The following is a 24,268-nucleotide window of genomic DNA, read 5'->3' on the forward strand; positions in this document are numbered from 1 at the left end:
AATTCCCAGAAATCTGCCTTGCCTGCACCGGCAGCTGCCTGGCTACAATCAGCAGGCAGCAAGAGCCTCTGGAGAGCTGAGATTGGCTTTTAATAATGAAACCACACTGTGAGTCAGTGCTGGTCACGTATCTCAAGGCAGAAAATGCCTTTGAAGCCCATAATTGATAGGCACAGCCTGGGGGGTCGTCTGGCTTTTCGTCATTTCGGTAAGTTGACTGCTCTCATCTTCTGCATCAGCCTTTCCTTGTAGACCATCGTGCTTCTCCCTTCTTTACAGCCCCCTTTGAATTCCCTTAGCCGTCTCCTTGTTTCTGGGGTTGTCTCTTCGTCTTCCTGTGTTCCTCCTTTAGCACTTCAGGTTTGCTTTTATTCCCAGTAAGGTCTCCTCCTCTTGCTGGTCTGCCCACAGGACTCTGTAGTGCTGCAGCTTGACTGCCCCACTCAAACCCAGTGTATTAGAAGTGGATTTCTTCCTTCCCCCAGTATAACACATCCTGTTCCCCCCCTGGAGACATGACTGCATGGATGTGTGCAGGCAGAAGCAAGCAGGTTCTTTGGGCTTGTTGAAGATGGGGATGACTTGATTCAGGTATTATATCTGCATTCTGCTGGTGTCTTACTTGCTCGGTGGTTCCTTCATGGCAGGGTGTTGTCCTACTGCCTCCAGCCTAGAGCTATTCAAGTTCATCCTTGTGTTTTACATGCGTGTACCTTCAGAGCTCGAAGTGCTTTGGAAAGGTGGTTGAGGAGGGATGTCACCAGGGCATGGTCAAGTCTCTTCTGCTTGTGTTTCCACAAGTGGCAATATCAGTTTCATGTCTTTCCTGCAGGTTCCTCGGCTGGTGAAGGTCACCTTGGAGAACTCACCTTATTTCAAGTTGATCAGCCTCAATGCTGTGTGCCGTAAGGTAGCACCTGGCATGCTTTCAACTTACCGCATCCTTTTCACCCCCAATGAGAACAAGGTGAGATCGGAGATCCCAAGAGGTTGGTGCCTTAAGTGAAAGGTGAACAAACAGGGCGTCTGGTGTGGGGTTTGAGGAACTGTCCTGCCTTCAGTAGAGTTGTACTGGATTTAGAACTGGGGGAAACTCTTTCCCCATGGTGAAGACTGTGCTCTCACAGGTTGGAAGCTCTTACGTGTTTCAGACTGTTTTTATCCTTCAGCATTGGGACATTTAATGCATGTTGGCTTCAGGGATGAGAGAGTCTCTGGTGGGCTGACCTCTCAAGGTGTTGGTTTCTAGTGTCTGTCCATTGCTGCATACTTATGTGTTTGCTCCACTAATTATAAATAAAAAATCTGTTTAAAAGCAACCTGTTATTTGGAGGACCTTTGAAACCTGGAGTCATCTTCACGTATATCATGTTGGACGCAGTAGTGAGACAGCTGAAGGTTATGTCTTAAAGTCATCACCTTTTTGCAGGTTGGTTGTAGCCGCTGCTGCGGTCAGGCAGTCTGCAGCTTCTCGCATCGTGGCATTGCATGGTGCTGCCAGCTGCTGCAGCAGGGACTGACGGGCTGCACTTTCCCTCCCTGCGCTTTCGTGAGCGTTCACGAGGGAGGATGCATGTGGAACAGCAGGAAAATGGCAGGGATGGGTGTTGATAAGATGTTTAGCCATCTTTCTACTCAATGGTAGGGGTTTAATTATTATGGAAAATACTAGAGGAACAAATAGATCCAGAGAGCTTTTCTCTTTCCCATCTGGCAGCCACTTCCCTCCCTCACTCTGGACCGGAGCAAAGATGATGCTTTTTCATACCCTCTGTTTTCGAGCCTTGCAGCTGTGCTGTCCCTGCGGATACACGCCTGCCTGCCATCCAGCTGCGAGCCTGGGGAGAGGGAGCTGGCCTGGCACAGACACGCTGAGCTCTTAAACAGCCTTAACTCAGCAGGAGGTTGGTGCTGTAGGTGATATTTGAGACATCTGCCTGAAAAGAGCATGTATAGACAAGGTGAGGGGATAGCTCTGAGCCAGCTGATGTTTCTGCACCAGGCTAGAGGTGCAGGATCTCTTTGGGCATAGCTGTTTTCTCATCTTCCATTTGCTGCTTAGCAATTGTTCAGTGCTTTGTCCACAGCATGGATATAGAAAACTAAAGAGGAAATGCCCCGTAGTTGCTAGCTCCCCATGCTTGTGAGGTAATCCGTTCCTTTGTAGGGACTGAGGAATTATTTAACTTCATTAATATTTAGGGTAAAAATGATGTTGGCCTAGGGCAGTTCTCCAAACTACCCAAGTGACACGAGAGCTTAATCTCACTGAGGTAGGCTTTGCAAAGTATACTGGTGCCTTTAAAATGTGATTTATTAGTATTCATTAGTGTTCAGGTTTGGGGTGGAAGGGGTAAATCGGTGCCCATGAAGGGCAAAGTGCTGCTCTTCAAGTTTAGAGAGGCAGCAGAGCAACACACGACCATCACCACAAATAGAAGAAGGGTGAGATAACCCCGCGAGCACCAATGTCTGATACTTTGTCCTTTGTCTTGCCCTCAAACCGATGAGTGTGTGGCGTAGGGAGCTCCACCAGCGAGAGGTCCTCTACACAGCTTCAGCGACGTCCAGGCGGTTTCTGCCGACCCGGGTTTCGTGCCCCTTGCAGGGGTTGCGCAGGGTGTCGGGAGAGGGGTACGTGCCGCTCTTTGAGGACCACGCGGGCATTTGTACAGCAGAATCAGAATTTTGGGGAATGTTTTGTCCACGTTGATGGAGCGTGAGTCAGCGAAGTACCAGAGCGCTGTAGCTCAGCTAGGAATGCATCAATAGCGTGGTCAGGAGGTGCATGGCACCTTGCAAACCCCTTAGCAAAGAGCTGGGCTCTGGGAAATGGTTCTGTAAAGCCACCTACTACCTTTGCACAACCCTGCTCCGTGATCCGCAGGGATTGTGGATAACCAAGCGGATTGGGATGCGGGTGCGAACCCCTCCGTCAGGCTTGGTGGAATAACCAGGGCTCTTGGGGTGGAGTTGGTTTATGTAATTCTCTTGTTTTGAATTTGTTCTTCCCTGGAGTAAGTCTGGCTTGAGCGAAGTAATTCCTGATTCATGGGAGGAAAATTGCACCTCAGCCCTAAATAAAAGGACCGTATGAGTTGTCGGTGGCTGAAATGCCATGTGCCATGTAGTCCTTTCTTGAAAAATGAGCAATTTCTTATTGTGTCTCAGGCATTTGGGAATGGGCCACATGATTGGACTGTCAGAAAGTAAATAAATAGCTGCTCTGTGTCTTTGTTTATTGGCACTTGCGTTATAAATATGAAATGCTAATTTTTCTGCTGGGCAACATTTCCAATTAGTTGGGAATTGCTGCTTCTGATTTAAACATTTCTGGTTTACGGCTCCGGTTGTACAGCGTGGGTGTTCTCGTGCCACCCCGCGTTCCCGCGTGTCCTTTGCATTATGGTCTGACAGTCTCTGCCTAATTGGAAACCATTGTGGAAGTGACTGGCAAACAAACAGCAGACAGGAACATGTCCATTTGTGTGTCCTTCAGGCTTATTAATAGTTTACCTTCAAGGAAGAAGGAAGCGAGAAGCCTATAAGAACATGGCACAGCTTATTCTGTTTTGTCCTCTTGCTCTTTTCACTGTAGCGATACAATATTTTCAGGCAATACAAGTTCAGTCTGTAAGGTTTGCAAAATTCATTACTGATGCTCAGTGGAGACTGAATTAATGCTCATTGATTAATATGAAATATGACAGGATGATGAGTTATTGCATTACTGAAATTAACTCCTTTAAAATTCAGCCCAGCCCTGTTAGATGTTTTGCAGCATGCAGAAGCTGTTCCAAGTGTACTTTTCAGATGACTCTTGGGAGGAGAGGAAAGGGGCAGAAGCTCAAGGCAAACGGCCCTGTGTAAAATGAACCGGAATGAAGTATTTAGGATCGGTTATGCAGCAAAACTGAGGTCTGAGTTTGCCGTAGCGGGCAGTTAAGGTTGGTATTGCTGTGACAGTAATTAATGTTAGCCTGAGTTTGCAAAGAGCCTGAACTGACGCCTCTGAGACAAGAAGTTGCTTTCATTTCAGTGGATGTGAATTCAAATGCCAGTGGTGACACGTGGAAGGCCGGAGCTTGTAACTTATTGCTTATCAAAGGGGAGGAAGAGAAGAGGAACTGTTGTACAATCATCTGTGTTTTTCTTGAAATTGGGAGGAGTTGTATGAAGGATGAAGTTGTATTTTCATGAAAATCTGTAGCCTGAAGCTGCATCTAAACGCAGTCTTAAAGCACAGAAGTGATGCAACCCCTGTCTCGCCCAGGCATGGTTATTTAGAAACCTGGTTTGAAACAGTCTGAGGATTTGCAGTTGCAAAGTAAAACAAGGCTCTAAACTGGTTTCAACCGTACCTGTAGATTGTAAGCTTTGCTGAGCCCAGCTTTGTGTGGGAAGCGATGTCCCAGGGCCTCCCTGGGAGGAGGGCTCGGCGCACAACGTGCTTGCGTGTGAATGGCAAGAGGCAGCTTTCTCAAGGTCGTGGTTGTCTCTGAGGCCAGATCCTTGTTGTGTTGGCCTTGCCTTCATGTACCTGGAGAAGTCTTAGAGCCCCTTCCAGTCCCTGCAGGGGCTCCAGGAAAGCTGGAGAGGGGCTGGTGCCAAGGGCAGGGAGTGACAGGCCAAGGGGAATGGCCTGAAGCTGCAGGAGGGGAGATGGAGATGGGATGGGAGGCAGAAATCCTTCCCTGTGAGGGTGCTGAGGCCCTGGCACAGGGTGCCCAGAGAAGCTGTGGCTGCCCCTGGCTCCCTGGCAGTGTTCAAGGCCAGGTTGGATGGGGCTTTGGGCAACCTGGGCTAGTGGAGGGTGTCCCTGCCCGCGGCAGGGGTGGGACTGGGTGGGCTGTGAAGTCCCTGCCCACCCAAACCTGTCTGTGATCCGGTGACGTCCCTGTCCCCGTGCGTTGCTGCGCAGGCAGTCCCCGTGCCCCTCACCAGCCATGGAGCTGGGAAGGCTGCCTGTGCCTGCTTTGGGGGGAGATTTATTCCTTGGGCTCCTCCTCACATTGCTGTTGATCCACTTGCTCCTTAGCAATGACAATGACTTGAAAATGATTTCCTTTCATTTCCCTCAAATACCTGCGATTGTTGAAGTTTCTTTTTTCTTTATCTCCCTGCTGATCTGAACTCCTTGCATCCTCCTCTGTCTACCTGGCATCTGGAAGGGAGAGATAAGTAAATATGGCATGCCAAGATTTGATAAGGCACGCAGCTTTCAATTGGATTTACAATGCCTTTGTTACAGTAGTGTGGCCAAAATGATAATAATTAAAAAAAAAAAATCAGCGTTCTTCATTTGCTAATGCAATTTGTGAAGATCTAAACAGTTCAGGACGTGAAGTACGCAGATAATAGGTGCTTTAAATTCACGTGGGCTGCCCATAGCTTTTATTTTAGAGGGCTTAAGCTGCGAGATTGAGTACAAAACTGCTAATTCAGAAGGACTTGCTGAAGAAGAAACGCTCTCCTGAAATGTGATATTCAATTCTGCAGCTAGTTTGCCACAGTTCCCTTCCTGGTATTTTACCTTCCAAATCTCAGAAGCAAAAGCCCTTCCGCAGTTTCCAGTGTGAATATTTGAGATGTCTAGAGAAAAAAAAAATAATCCTTTATTCTTTTTACATCTTGGATGTGACAGCATCTGCAACCTTAAACCCTGGCTGAGCAAGCAGTTGGTAGGCACTGGGTGTTAGCTGTTGTGTCAAAGCAATAGCTACATGTCTGCGCCTCGTCTGGCTGCCTTACGTCCCTTCCAGAAGTCCCTTCTAGGCTTGGAGAGGACAGGGATGGGAGCAGGAAATCCCAAGCCCAGAGGAATCTGAATCAGTTCCGGTTAAGGGAGTTTGCTGCTGCGTGCAATTCCTAAATCAAATATTTTATAATTGTTGAAGCAGCAAGCAGACAATCTCAAATGAGTTAAAAGCATTGGGGGGGGAGCTCAGGACAGCAAGTGAGTGATAAGAGGTAGAGCTTTTATCAACTTGTCAATAAGAGCTGCTGGAGGTAATGGCTCCTAGCCCTACTGCGACAGCTTTAGCACCGATTTCAGCGGGGGCAAGGGGATGCTCAGCGCAGTGGTGCCACACCGTACATCTGGAGATCGAGCTGCTCAACCCCACAGTAAAATGATTTCGGTGGCTTAATTCGCCTCCCTACTGCTAAATGCCAGACAGCTTGGGGGGGACAACAGGATGACAAGTGTCTGGCTCTTTTCTGAGCAAGCCAAGGGTTGGGAGTAGCACAGTTTGCTCTCGTAGGGATGTCTGCGTGTCTCCGGCTTGCGGTTCCGCATAGCACCTGCCTCAGGAAAGCACGCAAACAAGGCACCAAGGCACTTATTCTAGAGACCTTACAAGAGAGACGTGCCAGAATATGCAGCAGAGAGAAAGCAAAGCTATCGCCTGCATCCCCTGAGGCTAGGATGAGATGTAAAGGGAAATTTGAGATTAGACGCAGGAAGAACTCTCTTTAAGTCTAGGGTAGAGCTGGAACAGGCTGCTGAGGGCAGGGGTGGAATTGTTAGTGCTTTAAGTACTTGTCAAACATGTCTCCGGAATAGTTTGGGTATAGAGCGGAGCCAGTCCTGGGGTGGGGAGGTGGATCAGCCAGCTTTGTACGGGTGTGTGTCCCCAGCCTTGTCCCTGTGATGCTATGGAAAGGGCTGGGAAGCACACATGTACCCTATGCTCACCTGACATTAAACCAATTATCGTATCCACCTCATTAAGTATTTCACCAGAGACTGACTGTCGATCGTGCACGTGGCAAAGTCCTTTTGAAAACGTAGCTGAGCGTCCCCTGCCAAGCTTCAACGAGGTTGCTGCGTTGCTGGGATTGGAGCTAGTGCCGTGGCACAACCGGGTTCTTACTTGTGCCTTTATTAGTCTGCAGCGGTGATCGAAGCAGGTTCTTGTTACTGCTGTAATTCCTTACATGAAATTATTCTATTTTGGTGCCTCAGCATGAAAGTATCAGATAATTTTTGTCTGGTTCTGCCAGCTTGCTGCAAAAGCAGCTGAATCAGTGAGGTTGTTTCTTCTCTGCAAGTGAACAGCCCTGTCTGAGTCATGCTACTGGAATGAAAGGTCATTAAGGTAAAAAGGACCATTACATTACTGAACGCTACTGCTAGTCGTAGAAAACAGCAGTTTTTCTTCTGCCATGGGGATAGTACTAAATGTCCTGTGCTGAGATTGTTTCTTTCCCTTCAGGATTACTTCCACCAGCTCACCTGCATCACAGAAAGGGAAAAGTTTATTGTGCCAATCCGAGCTATCGGTGCCCGAGCTATCCTGGACTTCCCTGACCAGGTCAACTTCTCCGTCTGTCCAGTCAAATACAGCACCCAGAAGACTCTGCTGGTTCGCAACATCGGTAATCGGGAGGCCCGCTACTGCATCAGCACTCAAAGGTACAGGAGCTCCTCTTTTATTTGTGCAAAACACCAAGGAGTGATAATATAGTTGGTAAACAGTAACAAAAAGGAACCAGAGCATCTGAGCTTCAAGCTGAGGCTTCAAAACCACTCCAGCCCCAAACCAGAGTGCTAATGAGGGCACAGGCAAAAGATGCAGCAAGTCTCTGGTGCATGGGTTGGGGGCATTTTTTTTCTCGAGTTTTATCTCTCCCAGATTACCTGGAGAGTGCTAGAATAGGTTAGTAGCTAGCTTGCAACCTCCTGAAATGGTTACACACCGCTGTCAGCCAAATACACCCGTTCTCTGGGGGGATGGAGGCACAAGCACGTGGTATTTCGGTGGTACCCTCATCAAATGCCTGATGTGAATTGTGTTGTGGAGAGCCTGTGCTGCTCCTTTTGCTCTCAGAAGACAGCCACCGGTTTTCCTGTTTGCTGAATTGGAGAGGGTAATGCTTTTTTGACACCGCATCTGCAAGGAAACCAGTTCGATTGGCTGGTAATTAGTGGAGAGTTGTTTGGTCCCGGAGGGCTTGGTGTAGGAGCTGAGGTCAAGAATGCAGCAAAGACCTGCTCTCTGGCTTGGTGCACCTGAGTTGCTTCAATTTTTTCCCCAAGAAAACAGGGCTCAAAAGAAGAATTTTTACTTTTCTCCTGTGAGGGTCCGAGAGAAGTTTCCACCAAAGCCTGGCAAAGATATTTAAGCAGGCTTATAGGATGCTATTTAAGCAGGCTGCTGCTTTTCACTGTGGAAAATATGTAGGCAGGAACTTGTAAATCACTGTAGATATTTCCTCTGAGATTTCCAGATCTAGTTGTCACCACCAAAATAAATACCCAGTAAATGTCTAGCATCTTTTTGCAATACGCTTCCCAACTATTGAGTGATACAGCCTATGCTGAATCTTGCTTGATAGGGATTTTAAGAGTTTTCGAACTTCAGCAATCAAATATTTCAGTCCTGATTTGCACGAACGAAATGGGAAGCATTGCAAAAGTTTTATTTCAAACTACACAAAAAAGCATAATTCTGAATAACCGGATTGCATGTGTGCAGAGATCAAAAGCTGATATGATTTCCCTTTTGTCAGCTGAGGGCATCTGTCGTATCTTCCATTTCATTATGAACTTCTGAAAGCCGGTTTGAAATTTCAAACCGATGATTTAAATCTTCGAATATGAGCAGCATTTTATTATAATTGTCACCTCCACTTTCATTCAGATTTCTTTTTAAATACTCTGAAGTTTCTGTGTTTCTGCTCTTTTTTTTGCTTTAAGTGTTCAGCAAAAGGTCATTACGAATTCTTCACTAGGAACTTTCTTAAAGGTTGAGTTCCTCTAATGCCTGCCTGTCTACCATCTGCCTGTACACGTATGCACAAATGTGTAGGGAATACAAGAAATTTGGGGGAATATGTGAAATGGAATTGGGCTGATTTAAGAGATAAAATCCTAGGCTAACTTTGGAAGGGACCTCTGGAGATCACCTGAGCACCACAAGTAAGACCAACCTTCATCTTTCCTTCTCAAGACTGTACAAACCCATTTACCTTGGTGTCTCCCTGCATGTCCTGTGCTCCAGCCCCAAGGGTCCTCTTCTGTAGAAATGCTTTCTATCCCATCAGTGCCCAGCCTGTACTAGGGGTTATTCCATCCCGAATACAGGACTTTGCATTTCCCGTCCCTGAATGATGTGAAGTTCACATCAGCCTATTTCTCCAGCCCGTTGTGGTCCTGCTGAATAGCCCCCCCAGCCTCTGGTGTGTCAACTACTCCCCCTGGTTTGATATCCTCCACCAAATTTTGAGTGTTCCCTCCTGTTGACCAGGTCAGGATGTCCCCTTGCAGGACAAGACCAGAACTACCACGTTGTCCCTATGTGATGAGGCCGTGGTGTGCCAGGAGTGGTTATTCCAGCCAGTGCTGGGGACCATATCACGTGACACATCATCATTGCATTGCACTGACTCTCTTCTTGCTCTGAGTGCCTCTGAACTTTCACGTGAATGACTGAGTCCCTTGATAGCACCGATCAACGGTTGGTTCCTTGCTGCTTGTGCTATGAGAAGTTGCTCAGTTACCTACTGCTGAGGTCCCACGTGAGCCCTCTGGTTCTAGCAAGCCCAGCAGAAAAGATTTGGCCTCCTGGCTGATATGGCAAGTTGACTTGAGAATCTAACCCATACACCATTCCACAGGCCTGGTAGATCATTAGCAGGCAATTGTCTTTGTACAAATATATTTACAGAGGCTTTCACAAGAAGCCATTCCCCTACTAATGTTAGGGGATTAATTTCCCAGTTATTGAGGTTGTAAAAAAAAGCTGCATCATTATTAACAGAGGTAGTAAAGCTTTAATTTAATGTCACTAATTCTTTTGAATGACTTCTATAATAACTTGATGATTAATTATTATCACGGAACACTTAAATCTGTGCTTTGGAAATGAATGACTTATGTTCCCTGTCCTGGAGCGCTTAAAGTGTAAATACGAGATGCAGTAATGGAGAGTTATGGCATAGGTGCTAGGGGGAAGGAGTGCTGCCTTACAGGCTTAAATTCAGGTCTGGTTTAGTCTGTTCTTGTTTAGTGGAGAATTTAAGCAGCCGAAGTTGAATGTGTGCTTAACTTTTGCTGAGTAAGGACGTGGTGTTGTGTTAAAGCCAGTGTTAACATCACATGGTAGCGTTGGTGTGTGGTGATATGTACAGGCACACATGCGTAGGGGAGGAGGAGGATGATTAGTGGAGTAGAAGGGAATGAGAGATTTGTGTAAGTGCATAGACCCATCAGCTGACCTCTCTATCCATTAATCTCTATATAATTTAAACTTTTGGGTTAGTTGATGCGACTTCTGTTTCTGACCTGGGCGAATTCAGGCTCGTGCCCATTTGCAAGCCAGCTGCCGATGCCACCGTTTCCTAGTCCACTGTCCTGCTCAGACGGCTTTTCTCTGCCTCCCCTCTGGATTCCCTTCTCTGGCACCAAGCATAACTGTTCCACGCTCACCTCAGCGCCTTTTTCAGCCTGTCTCCAATCCCGACCTTTCCTCGCAGTACCAAGAGCTCAGCTCTTACATCTGGTCATGTCATGATGACATTCCTTCCCTGTTACTCGTTTGTCTAAGGTCTCACATGTTGTTTGTTGTGTTTTTCACTCCAAGGAGAAGCTCTTAAGTGAATCCATGGGGCCAATTCAGCATTCTTCTGTTCCTCGTTCAGAGCTCTCCCCTGCCACGGTAGCTCCCAGAAAACATGTTCACATTTTGACCACTTTTTCATAAAAAACCAAAAACCCACCAAAGCACTCCCCATTTTTCAGCCTGGCTTTGTGCCTGTCCTCCCTCTGCATGTCTGTACCCAGATCTTAACTGCATTGCTTGGTAATAAAAAATAATAGTATAAATATAGAAAGTCTCTTCCTGTCGTTCTCATCGTTAGGGCAGGATAATGAGTTTCTTCTCCATGACATTCACGGAGATAAATGTCATTCCAGTAGGTTTGAGTTGAAAATGGTGTCTGGGAGCAGATCTCCGTGCAGGGCTGCTTTTTCCTGACATGACAGACATTGTGCTGTGCTGTGGGGCTGGAGAGGATCGGTCTGAGATCAGATCTGTTTAGGAATGTCCCCACCCAGTTCTGAAAGCTCAGGAAATTATCCTGCAAGGCAGAGTGCTCGGACATCCCCTGCATCCTTCCCTATAGTACCCATATACTACATGGAGGTGTGAGACTAGGGAGTTACTACAGGATGTACAAAGACCATCCAAGGAGATGAAAGTAGAGCCTAGGCGCAGCGGAAGAAGGAAAGGTTGAGTCTTGGATGCTTTGACCTAGCAGACTGACTTCACTGGAATAGTTATACCGCTTAACTTTGGCTGTTATACCATTGCTAAAAAGTGATATACGCTAAGATTAAATGATCTTTGGCTTTTTTTGCCTCCAGTAGGTCTTTAGTGGACAGATGAGGCAATTCAGTCACGGGTAATTTTATTGTCTTCCTTGGGGTTGGAGGTAGTTTTAATGAAATCGATTCTCCCAAACTTAAATGATTTTATAACACAAATTAAGGCACCAGTAGACCAAAGAGAGCCTGGCCGTAGAGGATAAACATACCATGGAACTTGTAGTATGTTGCAGCCTCCTTGTACGCTGCATTTACCAAATGTATGGCTGCAGGAGAAGAGGAGGCATGGTGGTTTGAGAGTTGCCAGCTTTGTTCACTTGTGTTTCTAAACTGTCATGAGTATTTGGCCCTTGGTATCCTCATGAGACATAACTTTTGCTCAGCTCTGTCAAGATGCCTGGTGAAAGCAAGAAAGATGTAAATTCCAAAACACATAATTATGAAATTGCTTACAAATCTAGTGTTGCTCTCTTTCTGAAGGACAATAATAGGCAAGATCTCAGCAGGCGCTGGTGGGAAGGTCTCTCCTAGATTGGCATGGCTAGATGAGGTTGTACAAGCTGGGGATTGCAAGGTACCGTTGGGAGATCTGGACCTGTGAAAGTTTAGATGTCGTACAACAAAGCAAGCATACAAATGGACGTAGTTAAAAAGCATGTCAGAAGAAAAGCTATTAAAAAACCCCTCCAAACCTTATCGTTCCTGTCTTTCAGGAGCAGCAGTGATTCATTAAAAGAGTAGATCTAACAGGACACGAATTATCTTAAAGAACAGCTTGCAATTAATGGGTAACAGGCCAAAGTTTAGCCTGCCAGCTTCATCTCTTGGCCGTGGTTTCCATTTGGCTATTGCAGTGTGTCAGGGATGTCTCCTTAGCATCTCTTCTTATCTGTAGGCTGCAGGGAACAGCTTAGTGATGTCGACTGAAATGCAGAGGAGTTAAGTTTAACCATGGAGCTTGCATCTTTGGAGAACCAGGTCTATGTGAGGGCTAACGAGCTCCTGCTACAGCAGTAGCAGAGTTGTCTTGTGGCTACAGCCCACAGTGGGATGTAGGAGATGAAATATCTGATCTGTGCTCCATTTCTCAGTCCTGAGAACCAAGTCCTAAACTTGGTTGGATCATCTTCTGATAATTTGAAAATATGAAGATACCTTCTTTCTCAGACATCCCCTGAAGTCATCTTCTCTCAAAACTCTCAGGTCCAGCATGTAAACGTTGCGGGCCCAGTGCTTCTCCATGAGTGAGTAGCAATGTTCTCACTAGTTGTAATGGGAAGAGGTCAGGCCTCTAATTGCAGCAATATCTCCTTAATGAGCAGAAACTCCAGCAATTTCATCAGCTGTCGCTACCTACATGAACACAGTTCAGCTTGCACATGGCTCCAGTTGTTCTCATTATTTTTGTGTGGTGCATTGTCTAATCATGGTGAAACTCTCCAGAGCTTGTTTTTAAGGTGAAAAATTGACCATCAGCAAAGCACTAAACCAAATAACTTTTGTTTTGTAAGCACAGGCTGTGCGGGAGCCATGAAGCCCAGCTGCTGTTGTGCAGAAGCACGTTTCATCTGACTTACCCCGCAGTGTTAAAGCGCTGAATTTTGTGCCTATCAGCCAAGAGCTGTTTACCTGGTGACAAATCATAATTGCTTGTATTAAATCCAAAGTACACTAACACATTTTCATAATTATTTCCGACACATTGCACAGAATTTGTCTGGTGGGCTGAGCAAACAGGTATGGAGCTTGGATTGTAATCCAAGAGTCCCAGATTGCGTTGCTTGTTAATACATAGAAAACCTCCTGTTAAACTCGCCTTGATATGCTCCTGGTAACGATTCTTCATTTAGCCAGGGATTTAATCGTTCCGGTTGTAAATGGTGTACTCCTTTTGTGTCTTGTTTCCATGTCATTGTATTGCTCTAATCTGCTGCTGCACTCATTTGGATTTTTGTGATTGTTCCTTTTCTTAGAGCAGCTTTCATTGAAATGCTGGTAAAACGTGCCCTTTCTTAGGCTAAACCAGGATGTTTTCAAGGTAAAAAAAAAAAAAAAAATTCTGCAAATTAAACCATTATTATTCTCTGGTCTTCAAGAGAGACTTCTATTCTCCCTGATTTCTAGGCTGTAATCTCACTGGGACAGGTATTGCCTTGACATTTGCATCTCTTGAGGTGAGGTTTATAGGTAAAGCAGGAAAAGACAGATTCCTGAGGAAATCAGTGTCAAGTTGTGCCTGCAAATAGCTCTTACCATCTCTCTGCTCTTCAAAAACCCTTCACTGATCGTATGGCAAGCAGTTGGACTCCTGAACCTCACTGCAGAGCACTGGCTGCAGAATATGGGGGAGATGAGGTTGGTATAAAATGGTATAAAAATACCGTTGGATCTTCTGAGGGCTGGATCTCTTCAGAAATGAGTCGGCAGCTCTGTTTCTGATGCTGTAGGTTCTGTTTTTCTTCTCCTGCCTGTGGTTTGTTTGCTCCTTGCTTGCACCAGTGAGGTGAAGTGAACCAGACTGCAGGAGAGATCTAGTCCCCAAACCTGCCACGATAGTCCTGATGTGCGTGTGTGTCTCTGTTGCAGCCCCTTCTCCGTCCATCCCTCCGTGGGGACGCTTGGGATCGGTGACACCATGCAAGTAACAGTGGAGTTCCACCCGCTGAAGACTGGGGATCATTCCAGATCCCTGATAGTTCACTATGACACAGGTAAGTGCCGGGCACTGCGTGGTGCACACTCTCTACGTCCTTCCAAACGGAGTCCTTTCTAAGCCGAATAATGTTAAACTTGCTTTGCCAACTACTTCTAAAAGCTTTTCTTTCAAAACCTCTGCATGTTTCAGTGCTTAGGAGGGCAAAGGCTGAGTCTGCCCTTGTTCTGTATGTCCTGGGTGACCCTGTTGTCATCACGGTGTTTGTCACCCCGCACCCCCCGTGACAGTCACCTGCTGTTGTTCCCCGTCATCCCAGCCACCTGAATTCCCTCTCTGGGTGTACCTCCCCTGTCCCAGCTTTACCTCAAAGAAAAGTAAAAAATAGTTGGTGTTTAGGGGGTTGTTAAAGTGGATCCCCTCAAACAGGAATGAGACTTTTTTTTTTGGAATCTGTTTTCCTGGGATTTGCTGAGCGGAGGAAGGATGGAGCTTGATTCTCCATTACAGCATGCATACTCATGTGTGAAGCTTTATTCCTAGCCAGTGCTATATTTGAAGTATAACACGGGGATGTCTGTTGGACTCTCTCCAGCACCCGCTGTCCCCTACACACCTCTGTTCCACGTGCTGCTTCCCCGTCGTCTTGCCACAGCCCCTTTTTCTGCGTTGCCCTCTACGTCCCACACTTGACAACATCAGGACTAAAGCAGCCGGGACTTGAGGGCTCTTGGCATTTGGCAGGAAGAGACAGGTATAAAATTTATACTAGGTTACGAGAAGCCAAGATCAGGCCACAGATGGTTGGACTTGATCTTAGAGGTCTTTTCCAACCTTAAAGATTCTGTGATTCTATGAAATACTGTCAGCTTTATAAGTCATTTTAAGAATAAATGGGGAAAAACTCAAGGAATGTTAAAATGCTTCTGCGGGCCTTGGTTCAGCAGAGGTATCTTGTGATGCTGAACGAGACGCTTTCTCAGTTGCGTGAGTGTGTTTGTGTGTTTTCTCTGGCCTGGAAGAGGTTTGTTTTGTCCCTGCTCCTGAACTTTGCTCCTGGGAAGCACGGTGCCCTAACCTGGGTGATGCTGTGATGCTTTAGCCCAGCAATGAGTGTTTTAGTTGTCTTGAGTTTATAGAGGTTATAAAAATGCTCCTATATCTTCTCAGTGCTCTTTGTAGCCTTATGAGTTATCACAGCTTTGCTTAATATTTTTCGCTTAATGACAGATTCAGAGAAGGGTTTTTGCTCACTCAGAGAACCTCGTGGCTTTGGATAACACTTTCCTGAAAGAAGGACTGAAACTTCAGATGGAGGAGCACAAAAAGCGCTTCATTTGTATGTGTGTAGAGAATCTATGGGATAAAATTCAGAGGGCTAGATCTTTCTCTGGGCTAAATCAGTAGTAACACTAGAGTCTGTAGGGTTTATACTTTGTGACTGAGAAGACTGAGTGAATAATCAGAGCCTGGATCTTGATGGCTTGCTTGGAAATCCTGAATCTTCTTCTTACTGAAACACTTGGATCCTCCAGGGTTAATATTTGCATGGATAGGCCATGGATGCTGGCTCGGAGATGGGCAACCTCCCAGGAACACGTGCGGCTACCTGGGAGATGAACCCAGGATTTCATTCCTGCCTGTCACTACAACGCCACGGTTATTTTTAAATAAACCACGGCTTGAGAAAGGAGAGCAAGGGAATAATTAAGGGATTATCTCTCTAGCTTTGAAGCATACAAATAAGTAAAAGGCTGCTGAGATTAATTGCTAAAGTGAAACCGAAACATTTAATCAATCAGTCTTAAAAGCTGCTTATTGCAGGTGTAGTGCAGAGCACCAGACAATATCACCCAACCTCGCCTGGCAAACCCTGGCTAATTTGTCCTGCTCTAAGCCAGACTCCCTGTGCCTCGCATACCAAAAGCAGCCGGGTTGTTCTTCCAGAGCCACCAACAGCCTGGTTGTTATGAAACAGAAGCGCTAAGAGCAAAATAGCAGTTTAGGGTGTTGGGAGGCATTTTTCTTGCTTTACTGTGTGTCTGGGTTGACTTGCTCAGAAGTAGTTCTTGATGAACCACACCGTTGTGAGTTAGGTGCGATCAGGTGTGTGTTGTATCGCTTTAATGTTTGCTGTCAAATCTGTCCCCAGTGTTGCTGAAGCAAACTTAGAGCTCTTTGATGTGAATAAGTTGCAATTTTCCCTTTGCCTATCATTTGGTGGCTTTAAATTGTGCACCCTTCAGACCGTCCTGGTTAGGAGTTCAGGTACTGTCCCCTGGCTAGACTGTATGTGGTGGTGGTCCTGTTGCTGCAAACTGTACAGGTGAGTGTGAGTAAGATGTCTTTGCTGCTAAGAGCATAACAATTTACAATGAAAGCTTGACCTTTGGCACTTTACATATCCAAACTCTTCCATTTCCCCTGTGTGTGTGTCTGAAAAATCCCAGCCCATCCTGAAACGAAGGTGACTTGGGATGTTCTGGGCTACTCCTCATCCCTAATCATCACCTTGACACAGATGACTGTATCGGAAGGAGTTTCTGAAGCCTGTGTGCCAAGTGCACGTACAGGTTTGGAAAGGGTTCTGCACAAGCCTGGTGTGGGAGGATGAGCTTTGCTCAGGGACACGTGGCTAAGGAGATGTGTCACGGGTCCCCAGAGCTGGGCGGAGGTGCAAAACAAACTCACCAGTCCCACAGAAACAATAACATCCACGGCAGATGCTCCGTGCCAGTAAAGGAGATGCTGGAGAGATGCTGGGAATTGTGGAAGGGGAATCACTTCTCTGCTCAGAGCTCCCTAAATCCTGACTCACGTTAGACTCCAGTCCCAGAAGTACCCAGTACGGGATGATGGGTGGTCTTCAAGGTCTGGGACCTGATTCTGTGCTTGTATGCGGGGGCTTGCCGTGCCCGCTGGACCTTAGGCAAGGTGCTACAACGTGCTTCTAGCCCAGGAGATTGGTTCTGTGGTGCTGAAATTCCTCTGTATGTCTGGGGTTTTTTTTTCTCCCATCGGTCGCCATGTCCCTTGGGATCTCTTTGTCAGCACAGGAAACTTCAGTAATTAGCAAAGCCCCGCTGAGCTTGCGTGTGGCTGACAGACACTATATATTGAGATGCTTTTATTGCTGTCAGTAATAAGAGTAATTATGCAGATCGTTTTCTTTCAGTGGCTCTGTGAGACTAATGCAAAAGCCTGGGGGCAGGATCTTGTTCTGTTTGAGGGGTGAGATCTGTCAGTACTCATATGGGAATTTTAGGAGACGGCGTATCCAAGAAGAGCCAGCCCTCCAGCAGGAACGTCTGCTCCGTTACTGTCGTGTCTCCCCTTGGTGCAGAGCCCCAGAAAGCAGCTTCCCCAGAAGAGAGATAACGTGTGGCTCAGGAGTAGTTCTCAGTGGTTTTAGTCCCGCTGGAAGCCTTCAGCCTTGTGCTAAAAGCCTGCTGAGGAACCATCTGGGTATTTGACACGTTAATTCCTTGTTTTCCCTTGAATTCCTCCACAGCTTACGGGAGGGCTTGACAGTTCCTGAGTAGGAGCTCTCCTAAAGTGAATCTCAACTTGTTTGCTGAGCTGCAGAGCATCCTTTGTGGCTCTGCACACCTAGGGCAAGGAAGGGAGAGCTCAGCCTCAGCTCCTTGATTAATGACTTCAAGGGCAGGTAGAAGATGCAGGCAATGTCTGCCTCCAGCTCCGTAGTTGTCAATCAGACTGAGTTTTCCCTGCACTGGGTTAGTTAGGAAGGAGATGAAGTAACGTCTCCCCTCCTGAGCCCTGGGGAGCAAAACTTGCTCTCTGCTAAATTCAGGTTATTCGTGTACAGGAGAAGAGAGAGCAGCTAAATACGTTTCTCCAGTGCACCACACTTGGAGCACCGGAGAGCTGGCACAGTGTGCGGTTTGGGCTGAGCGGTATCTGCCTGTGTGAACTGTCTCTGTGGCTGCTAGCCGTCTCGGTGTCCGGAGCAAGCGGGATTTGCAGATCCTTGCCCTTCCCCATCTCTGAGCCAGCGTGAATGCTTGTAGGATAGACGTGATTTCCTTGGGGCCATGTAAGATGCAAAGATAGTACAAAAGTTCCTGGTTAGACCTCAAAGAACTGAATGGGAATTGCTCTCGGGGGGGGGGTACCAGAGGTGGTTTTAGGTCTTCTACCCTGCATCGGATGCCCTGACCCACAGCCCTGGGATGCCTCTGCCCTTCTCGGTCTGCAGCGGAAGCCTCTGGAGCCGAGAGTGATAACCGCCAGCTTGAGGAAAACACCATCGTTTAATCTCAAATGGGGAAAATGAGGCATGAGATCACTGGAAAAAATTAAGGCATATTTAAAAACAACTAATTAAGGAGCTGACGTGGAGCTAGCTCTTTAGTCACCCGTGGAATGACGGCGAGTTTGATGTGATGTATTAGAGCCATGTGGGTTTGGTAGCGGCAAGACTGGGGGTGTGTGACTGGCAGCAGGGAAGCAAAGCCTGTGCGTCTTGGATCGGCGTGGGGCTGCCCGCTGGGGATGTAAACGTGTTTGGGATGCTGAATCCCTTTCGGCAGGTAAAATTGATGCTGGGTTTAGCTGGATCGGCTTGCTGCAGTAAATGAGGCCACCCGTGCAAGGGCTCGGCGGTGTGTTAGTGGTCACCGTACATGTGCAGGAAACTCGTTAAATCCCAGCCCTGGTTGTTTATTGCTGTTTGAGGCTGAACAAGTAACTGTGGCGTGGATGTGCCGGCCCCTCTGAACATCTCAGCTACCCATGGGGATAAAGCATCTGAGAAAAGCACTGCCTTGCTGCAACGTTTGTGGGTTTGGGTAGACTTTGGAGACCTTTGCATAGCTCTGTTCTTTCTTTGTGAACCCCCTTTCTGCCAAGGCTCGGGTCATCTGTCTTGCAAGGCTGGCATTGCAATCAATGGCTTCCAGGAACTTGTTTGAAAATGAAATGAAAATCCTATTGATTTAGTCTCTAGATCAAGCCTTTTCCTTTCTCTTTTTCTTCTTCTTTGTAAATCCACTGACAGATGTGGATAGGCAGCAGGGTTTAACTGAGGTTTAGCCCTTGTTGTGTTCCGTTTTACATTCCTGAGATCACTCAAACAAGCTGCCGAGCGCTCTCAATTTGTTCTTCAGCCAGAACGGAGGAGGCTCAATACTTGCCTGAGCAAACTCACTGATATTTGTCTGTGTCGTCCCCATGTTGTGCAGGATACCAGGGTGGCAATACCAAAACCATTTTCTGGTTTTAATCTTAGTCCTGTGCAGGTGTTTAGAGGGGCTCTGGTGTTGTCGTGAGTAGCGTTGAGTTACCGTTGAGCTAAATTCATGGCAATGGACCCCGAGCTTCTGATGGCTGCGGCTGTGTGCCATTGCTATGCACCTCTAGTTCTTCATCTTCATGCAATTCTCCGTTCCTTCACCACCAGACAGATTTATAGTAGCTTCTTGCAAGGGCTAAGAGTTGGGGAAATCTTTTGCTTCCTAAGCAGCAGCCTCTTTTGATTGCAAAGCTTTGCTGTAGTGCCCTGACATGGTTTTTGTCTTAGTTTGTGTTTAGTGCTGGCAGATGTTTAAAACTTTATGAAGTCACAGAATAAAATAAGATCTCATTTCCTGTGTTATTGTAAGGTATAAGCCAGACTGATGCTGTAGCTATTACAAAAGGCTTCTCTAGCTTTTCCTTGGACTATCAGGCATTTAAAAACTTTGCAAAGGGATTTTTCTTGTCGCGGGTGGTGAGTGCAGGTTGTGCTTTTCCTCCTTCGCTCATGAGAATTCCCGGCAACGTGGCTGGTTTCTGACTAACCTTTATGTTCTTGTATCTCTGCTTCGTAGTGAGTGGAGGGAGGCATATATTGTAGGCAAAAAAAAAGGAGTAAATAGGAGTTCATGCAATTATATGTTGACTTCGCAGTGCTGCTACCGCTTAGATGCAACAGACCGAGGATTGGTAACTAATACTTTATCCCACTGATTGGTTGTAGGCTTTTAGAGTCCCAATCGATTAGACTGATGGGCGAGTCTAATTGGTCTCCAAAGTGTTCATTTATGTCAAAATGGCTATTAGGTAACAACTGTTTCCTGTCTTTCTTTCCCTTTTCTAGAACTGTTTCTAATAATGATTATTTTTTATATTGTTTTAGATAAGGTTGTTTTGCTTCTTGCAAACAGTGTATGGCCTTTGCCCCGTCTCCAAGGCCATGTGTTCCAAGACAGATGGTCTGTCCCTTTGAGGGTAGATGAAGGGGAATTCAGTTTGTGCATCATTTGCTTGAGTTTGGGTTTGGTTTTTTTTGCACAGCTTTATAGCTCCACAACTACGTAACACCCTTCCTGACAAAATCCCTGCTAAAGCAAGCCATGGAGCTGACTGCCTGAGCACAGGCTGGGATGTTTGTGCTAGGAGGGTTGTTTGAAAGTTAAAAATCTCCTTTTGGGTGTTTCGGTCATCCCCAGGTACACACAGAAACAGCTTTCGTGTGACTCGCGTATCCCATTTTTAGCACACAAGATTTCTGGAAGAACGTAGTCTTCATCTCTTATTGCAGGTCATCCTTGACTGCAGCTCGTCTACCCTATCATCAGTAGAAATCACTAATATGTTCTTAAGTGTCGTTAACTCCGGATGCATTTCAGGGCAGGACTGACCGTTCATTAGCCTCCTTTCCTTGTGGATCAATCGGCATCTGCTGAGAAGCAGAAGAGCAGCTTGAAGGATGATTGATTTATTAAGTGGTATATCAGGCATGTCTTTGCCAGGCAATCAGAATGAAAGCTCCTGTGCTGTTTTCCCCGTGGGCCAAAAGCAATGTTTCAGCCAGTCAGGTACCCCAGCGCGTTGTTACTGTAGTAGCGATAATGATTAAAAATAGCCCGTGGCAACCTGGATATGCGGCAGTGCTGTCTTTCATCATCCGATGGTTTCCTTGTCCTTCTCAACATGTTCCGCCGAACAAAGCCTCCGTGCTGGCTCCCAGGTACTCTGTGCTGGAGCATTCATCCTGTAACAAGACGCAAACAGATCTTCCTAAGCATGGTGCAGAGGAGGCAACGGGGAATAATTTGGGTGCTCCATTACGGAAGGATGCACAACCAGGAACCTATTTGAGAATGAGATGACTCAACGTGGAAGAGAGCTGACTGAAGACCCTGCAGCCTGTCCCGTAGACCGCTGCTGGCTGGTCATTGCTTTCCATCCCCGTCTGTTCTCTTAGGGTTCCTTGCAATGCTTTTGGGGTGGACACCCTCTAAGCGATGAGCTGCGTGGGCTGCTTTGAGGCCTGGGCCACGCTGGGGACTTGTGGCTGTTAACAGCAATAATTGTGGCACCAGTCATGACTAGGATGCTCTGAGCTTTGTTGTAGCCTGGGAATGATTCTTGAGAAACAGCCGTGTTAGCAGCAGTTATAAAGTGAAGTTTATAAAGAAGCTGTTCTTAGGGCTGGAGTAAATAACGTGCTGATTTAAGTGTCTGAAGGTAGCTTGTGGGTGTCACCTTGGAGAAATGCGTAAAAAAAATGACTGTTGCCGCTCTGCATTTTGCTCTAGCGCTGGAAGTAGAAGCGGGGGGGGCTGACAGATGGCCTTTCTCGTCCGGCAGAGACCCGGTGCACCTCGTAGGTGATGCCATTAGCTTCCCAGGCAGCCGAAGGGCTCGGAGCGATGCTCTTGACTCTGATCGAGCGGTAGCTCTGCGGGAGGTGCGGCAAAAAGCATGTGCTGGGGGGGGCTGGATCCAGCCGGAGGTGACTTCTCTGCATTTCCAGGGATCGTGTCGCCTGGTGAAGTGGTAACAGCAGAGCTTTGTGTGCTGTTTGAAAAACAAGAATGTGCCGGCAGTTGGGTATGACAGTAGCAGGAGCAAAAGAATTACTTCTCGCGGATCGATACGGAAGTGCAATAACAGCCTTTTGAGTGAAGAGCTCTGCTTTCATTGCTTGTATTTTCAGTATTTTCAGCAGCAGGACTTCTCTCTGTTCGACCACGTTCATGGAAGAGATGGGAGCAAGGCACAGTTTTCTGACAAACTGGGTAAATGAAATTAAATCTGCTTTTCCTGCTACCCGAATGTTCCAGATTTGGCTGTCATGCACTCCTAAAAAGATTGAAAATCCAAATTCAGCAAAGCAGGAGTGAGAGGTTAAAGGAAGAATATGTCTCAGTGAAGACAAAATGCAGCAGGGTGCTGGTTTTTTCTGTTCAGTCTAATCAATCTGGCTACCAGCTTCCTAATATGTAGAACAGTAATCAATGAAGGAAAGAACCAGCCGTTGAATACTAGGAAAGCATTCTTCATAAACCTGCAAATTTGTTTTGAAATCTTATTCAAGGGTTTGCTCATCCATTCATTGGGCTGTGCTTTCAGGCTAAAGAAAATTTGTCTTTCCATTTAAGAACACTTTGTACTGCTCTGAAAACTACTCCCTCGTGCACCAGGGTGATCATGTAGTATTAGAAGAATTCGGGAAGATATTTCAGCTCTTCTGTAAATTCCCTCTTTTCATTTTTTTTTTCCTGCACGACAGGCCCCACAGAGGATGATCCGATGCTAGATTTTTCTTCGCGATAGTGATAAAATTACCATGATGTGCTAAGGTGTGTCCGTAGTCATGCAGACGGATGCTGCACTAAAGCACAGCGGTGTTTCTGCATCGTTCAGGAGTGCACAACCCAAAGCATCTGCTCTACTGCTGTATAAAAAGGTCTAGCTTTTAATTTCACGTTCAGGCATTGCTTCGGGTTGCAGAGAGCGTGTTGTGTCCTGCCATCAGTAGGAAATGTAGCGAAAGCGGGGAGGAATGAGGGGATTGACAGCCTGTAATAAGATTGCGTTGTGTAAATAATGATAGGGCAAGTATGTTCAAATTCAGTAAATGTGCTTTCGTGGCAACGAAGCATCCCAAACTACACACCATGGACATTACCCTGTCAAGCAAAATACCTAGTGCTACATCACTGTTACAATACAGAGAGATTTTTTTTTAAACTTAGATATTAAACAACCAAGGGTCTTAAATGAAATGTCGCATCTAATTTAGCACCCAAGACGGGAAGAATGCAGCTGCCCTTGGCCAACCCTGACAGCTCCGCTCTCCGTGTCAGTTCATCTGCCTGGCAGATGGATCTGCCGCTTCCTCCCGACTCGCTGGCATCTGTGCACGCTCCGCTGGACCGCGGGTTTGGACATTCAACCCGATGCCAAATACCTTCTCCTTGTGGTAGGAGGAGCTCCAGCAAAGCCTCCAGCCTTCAAAAGAGTCCTCGGTGCTCGCAGGCAGGAGTGTGAGGGTTTAAGGAGTCCATCCAGCACGTATCCATCTCTCTCCAGGAGAGCAGCACTAGAGGACGCTTAGCTAAAGCGTGTAGAAACAGGCAGTGCGCATGCTTTCTCTCCCCTGTGGGCTCCGGAGTTAGCGTTTTTCTGTGCTGCAGGCTTTATTCTCATCTTTGTTTAATAGCTTCTGATGGTTTTAGCTTCCAAGAACTTGTCCAGTTGCTCTCTGGATTTATAGCTGCCAGCCTCTACAGCCTCCTATGGCAGTGTCTTCCAAAGGAAGGAATATTCCCTGGAAAAGTACTATACTTTTGTGTAATTTCTGACTAAATGTTATTTCAGGCCCTCGGGTTCCCATTTTATGACAAAATTTTTCCTTATTCGCATTTCCCAGGCCACTGTTTCCTTTCACAAACCTCTCCCGTCTCTCTCCCTTACGATTTCTAAGTTGAAGAATCCTATTTGGGCTCCATATAGAAGCTGCTCCGTACTTTTAATCATTCTTTCTGTCCTTTATTTATTTTCAAATGCCTCAGCTTGTTTTTTGAGATCAGAACCGTACCTAATATTTCAAGACCCACATGGCCCTGGGTTTAGACAGTGAGGTGATAGTTTTCATGGTGTTTATTTTGTAGTAGTTTGTCATCTTGATTCTTGTAGGGCGTTGGGTTGTGTTTCCATGAACCTGAGTTGTACGTGCTCGAAGCGCTGTGCACGTCTCCTGGTTTTGGGTCCTGGTTCCTCTGCTCGCCAACATATGCCGAGGATTCAGTGGAGGGGAAAGGCAATGCTTATAAAGCATAGTTGCCTACGTAACTCTTCTGACCTTTGGTTATTTTTGTATGCTAAGTTGTCCATCGTAGAAAGCAGATTGTCCAGTCATTGGAAATATTGCTGCTTTTCTCACAATGTAACTCATCTCTGGCTGCAAATCCCTACCACGCTCTGGTTAAAAGCAGAGAAATTGAGGGTTATACAGGCATGAAGGCTGGGAATTCTCCATGTCTGGAGATGAA

General features: G+C 46.5%; 1 protein-coding gene across 1 annotated transcript in view; it reads left to right on the plus strand.

Annotated features, from left to right (window-relative positions):
• Positions 1–24,268, plus strand: part of HYDIN (HYDIN axonemal central pair apparatus protein) — a 161,651-nt gene that overhangs the window by 29,220 nt on the left and 108,163 nt on the right. The window contains exons 10-12 of the mRNA XM_075765790.1: positions 833–967; positions 7,218–7,417; positions 13,916–14,040. Coding sequence (XP_075621905.1) covers positions 833–967; positions 7,218–7,417; positions 13,916–14,040 — 460 coding nt within the window. The remainder of the gene's footprint in view (positions 1–832; positions 968–7,217; positions 7,418–13,915; positions 14,041–24,268) is intronic.

The sequence above is a fragment of the Balearica regulorum genome, chromosome 13, assembly GCF_011004875.1.
Source record: "Balearica regulorum gibbericeps isolate bBalReg1 chromosome 13, bBalReg1.pri, whole genome shotgun sequence".
Lineage (NCBI taxonomy): Eukaryota > Metazoa > Chordata > Aves > Gruiformes > Gruidae > Balearica > Balearica regulorum.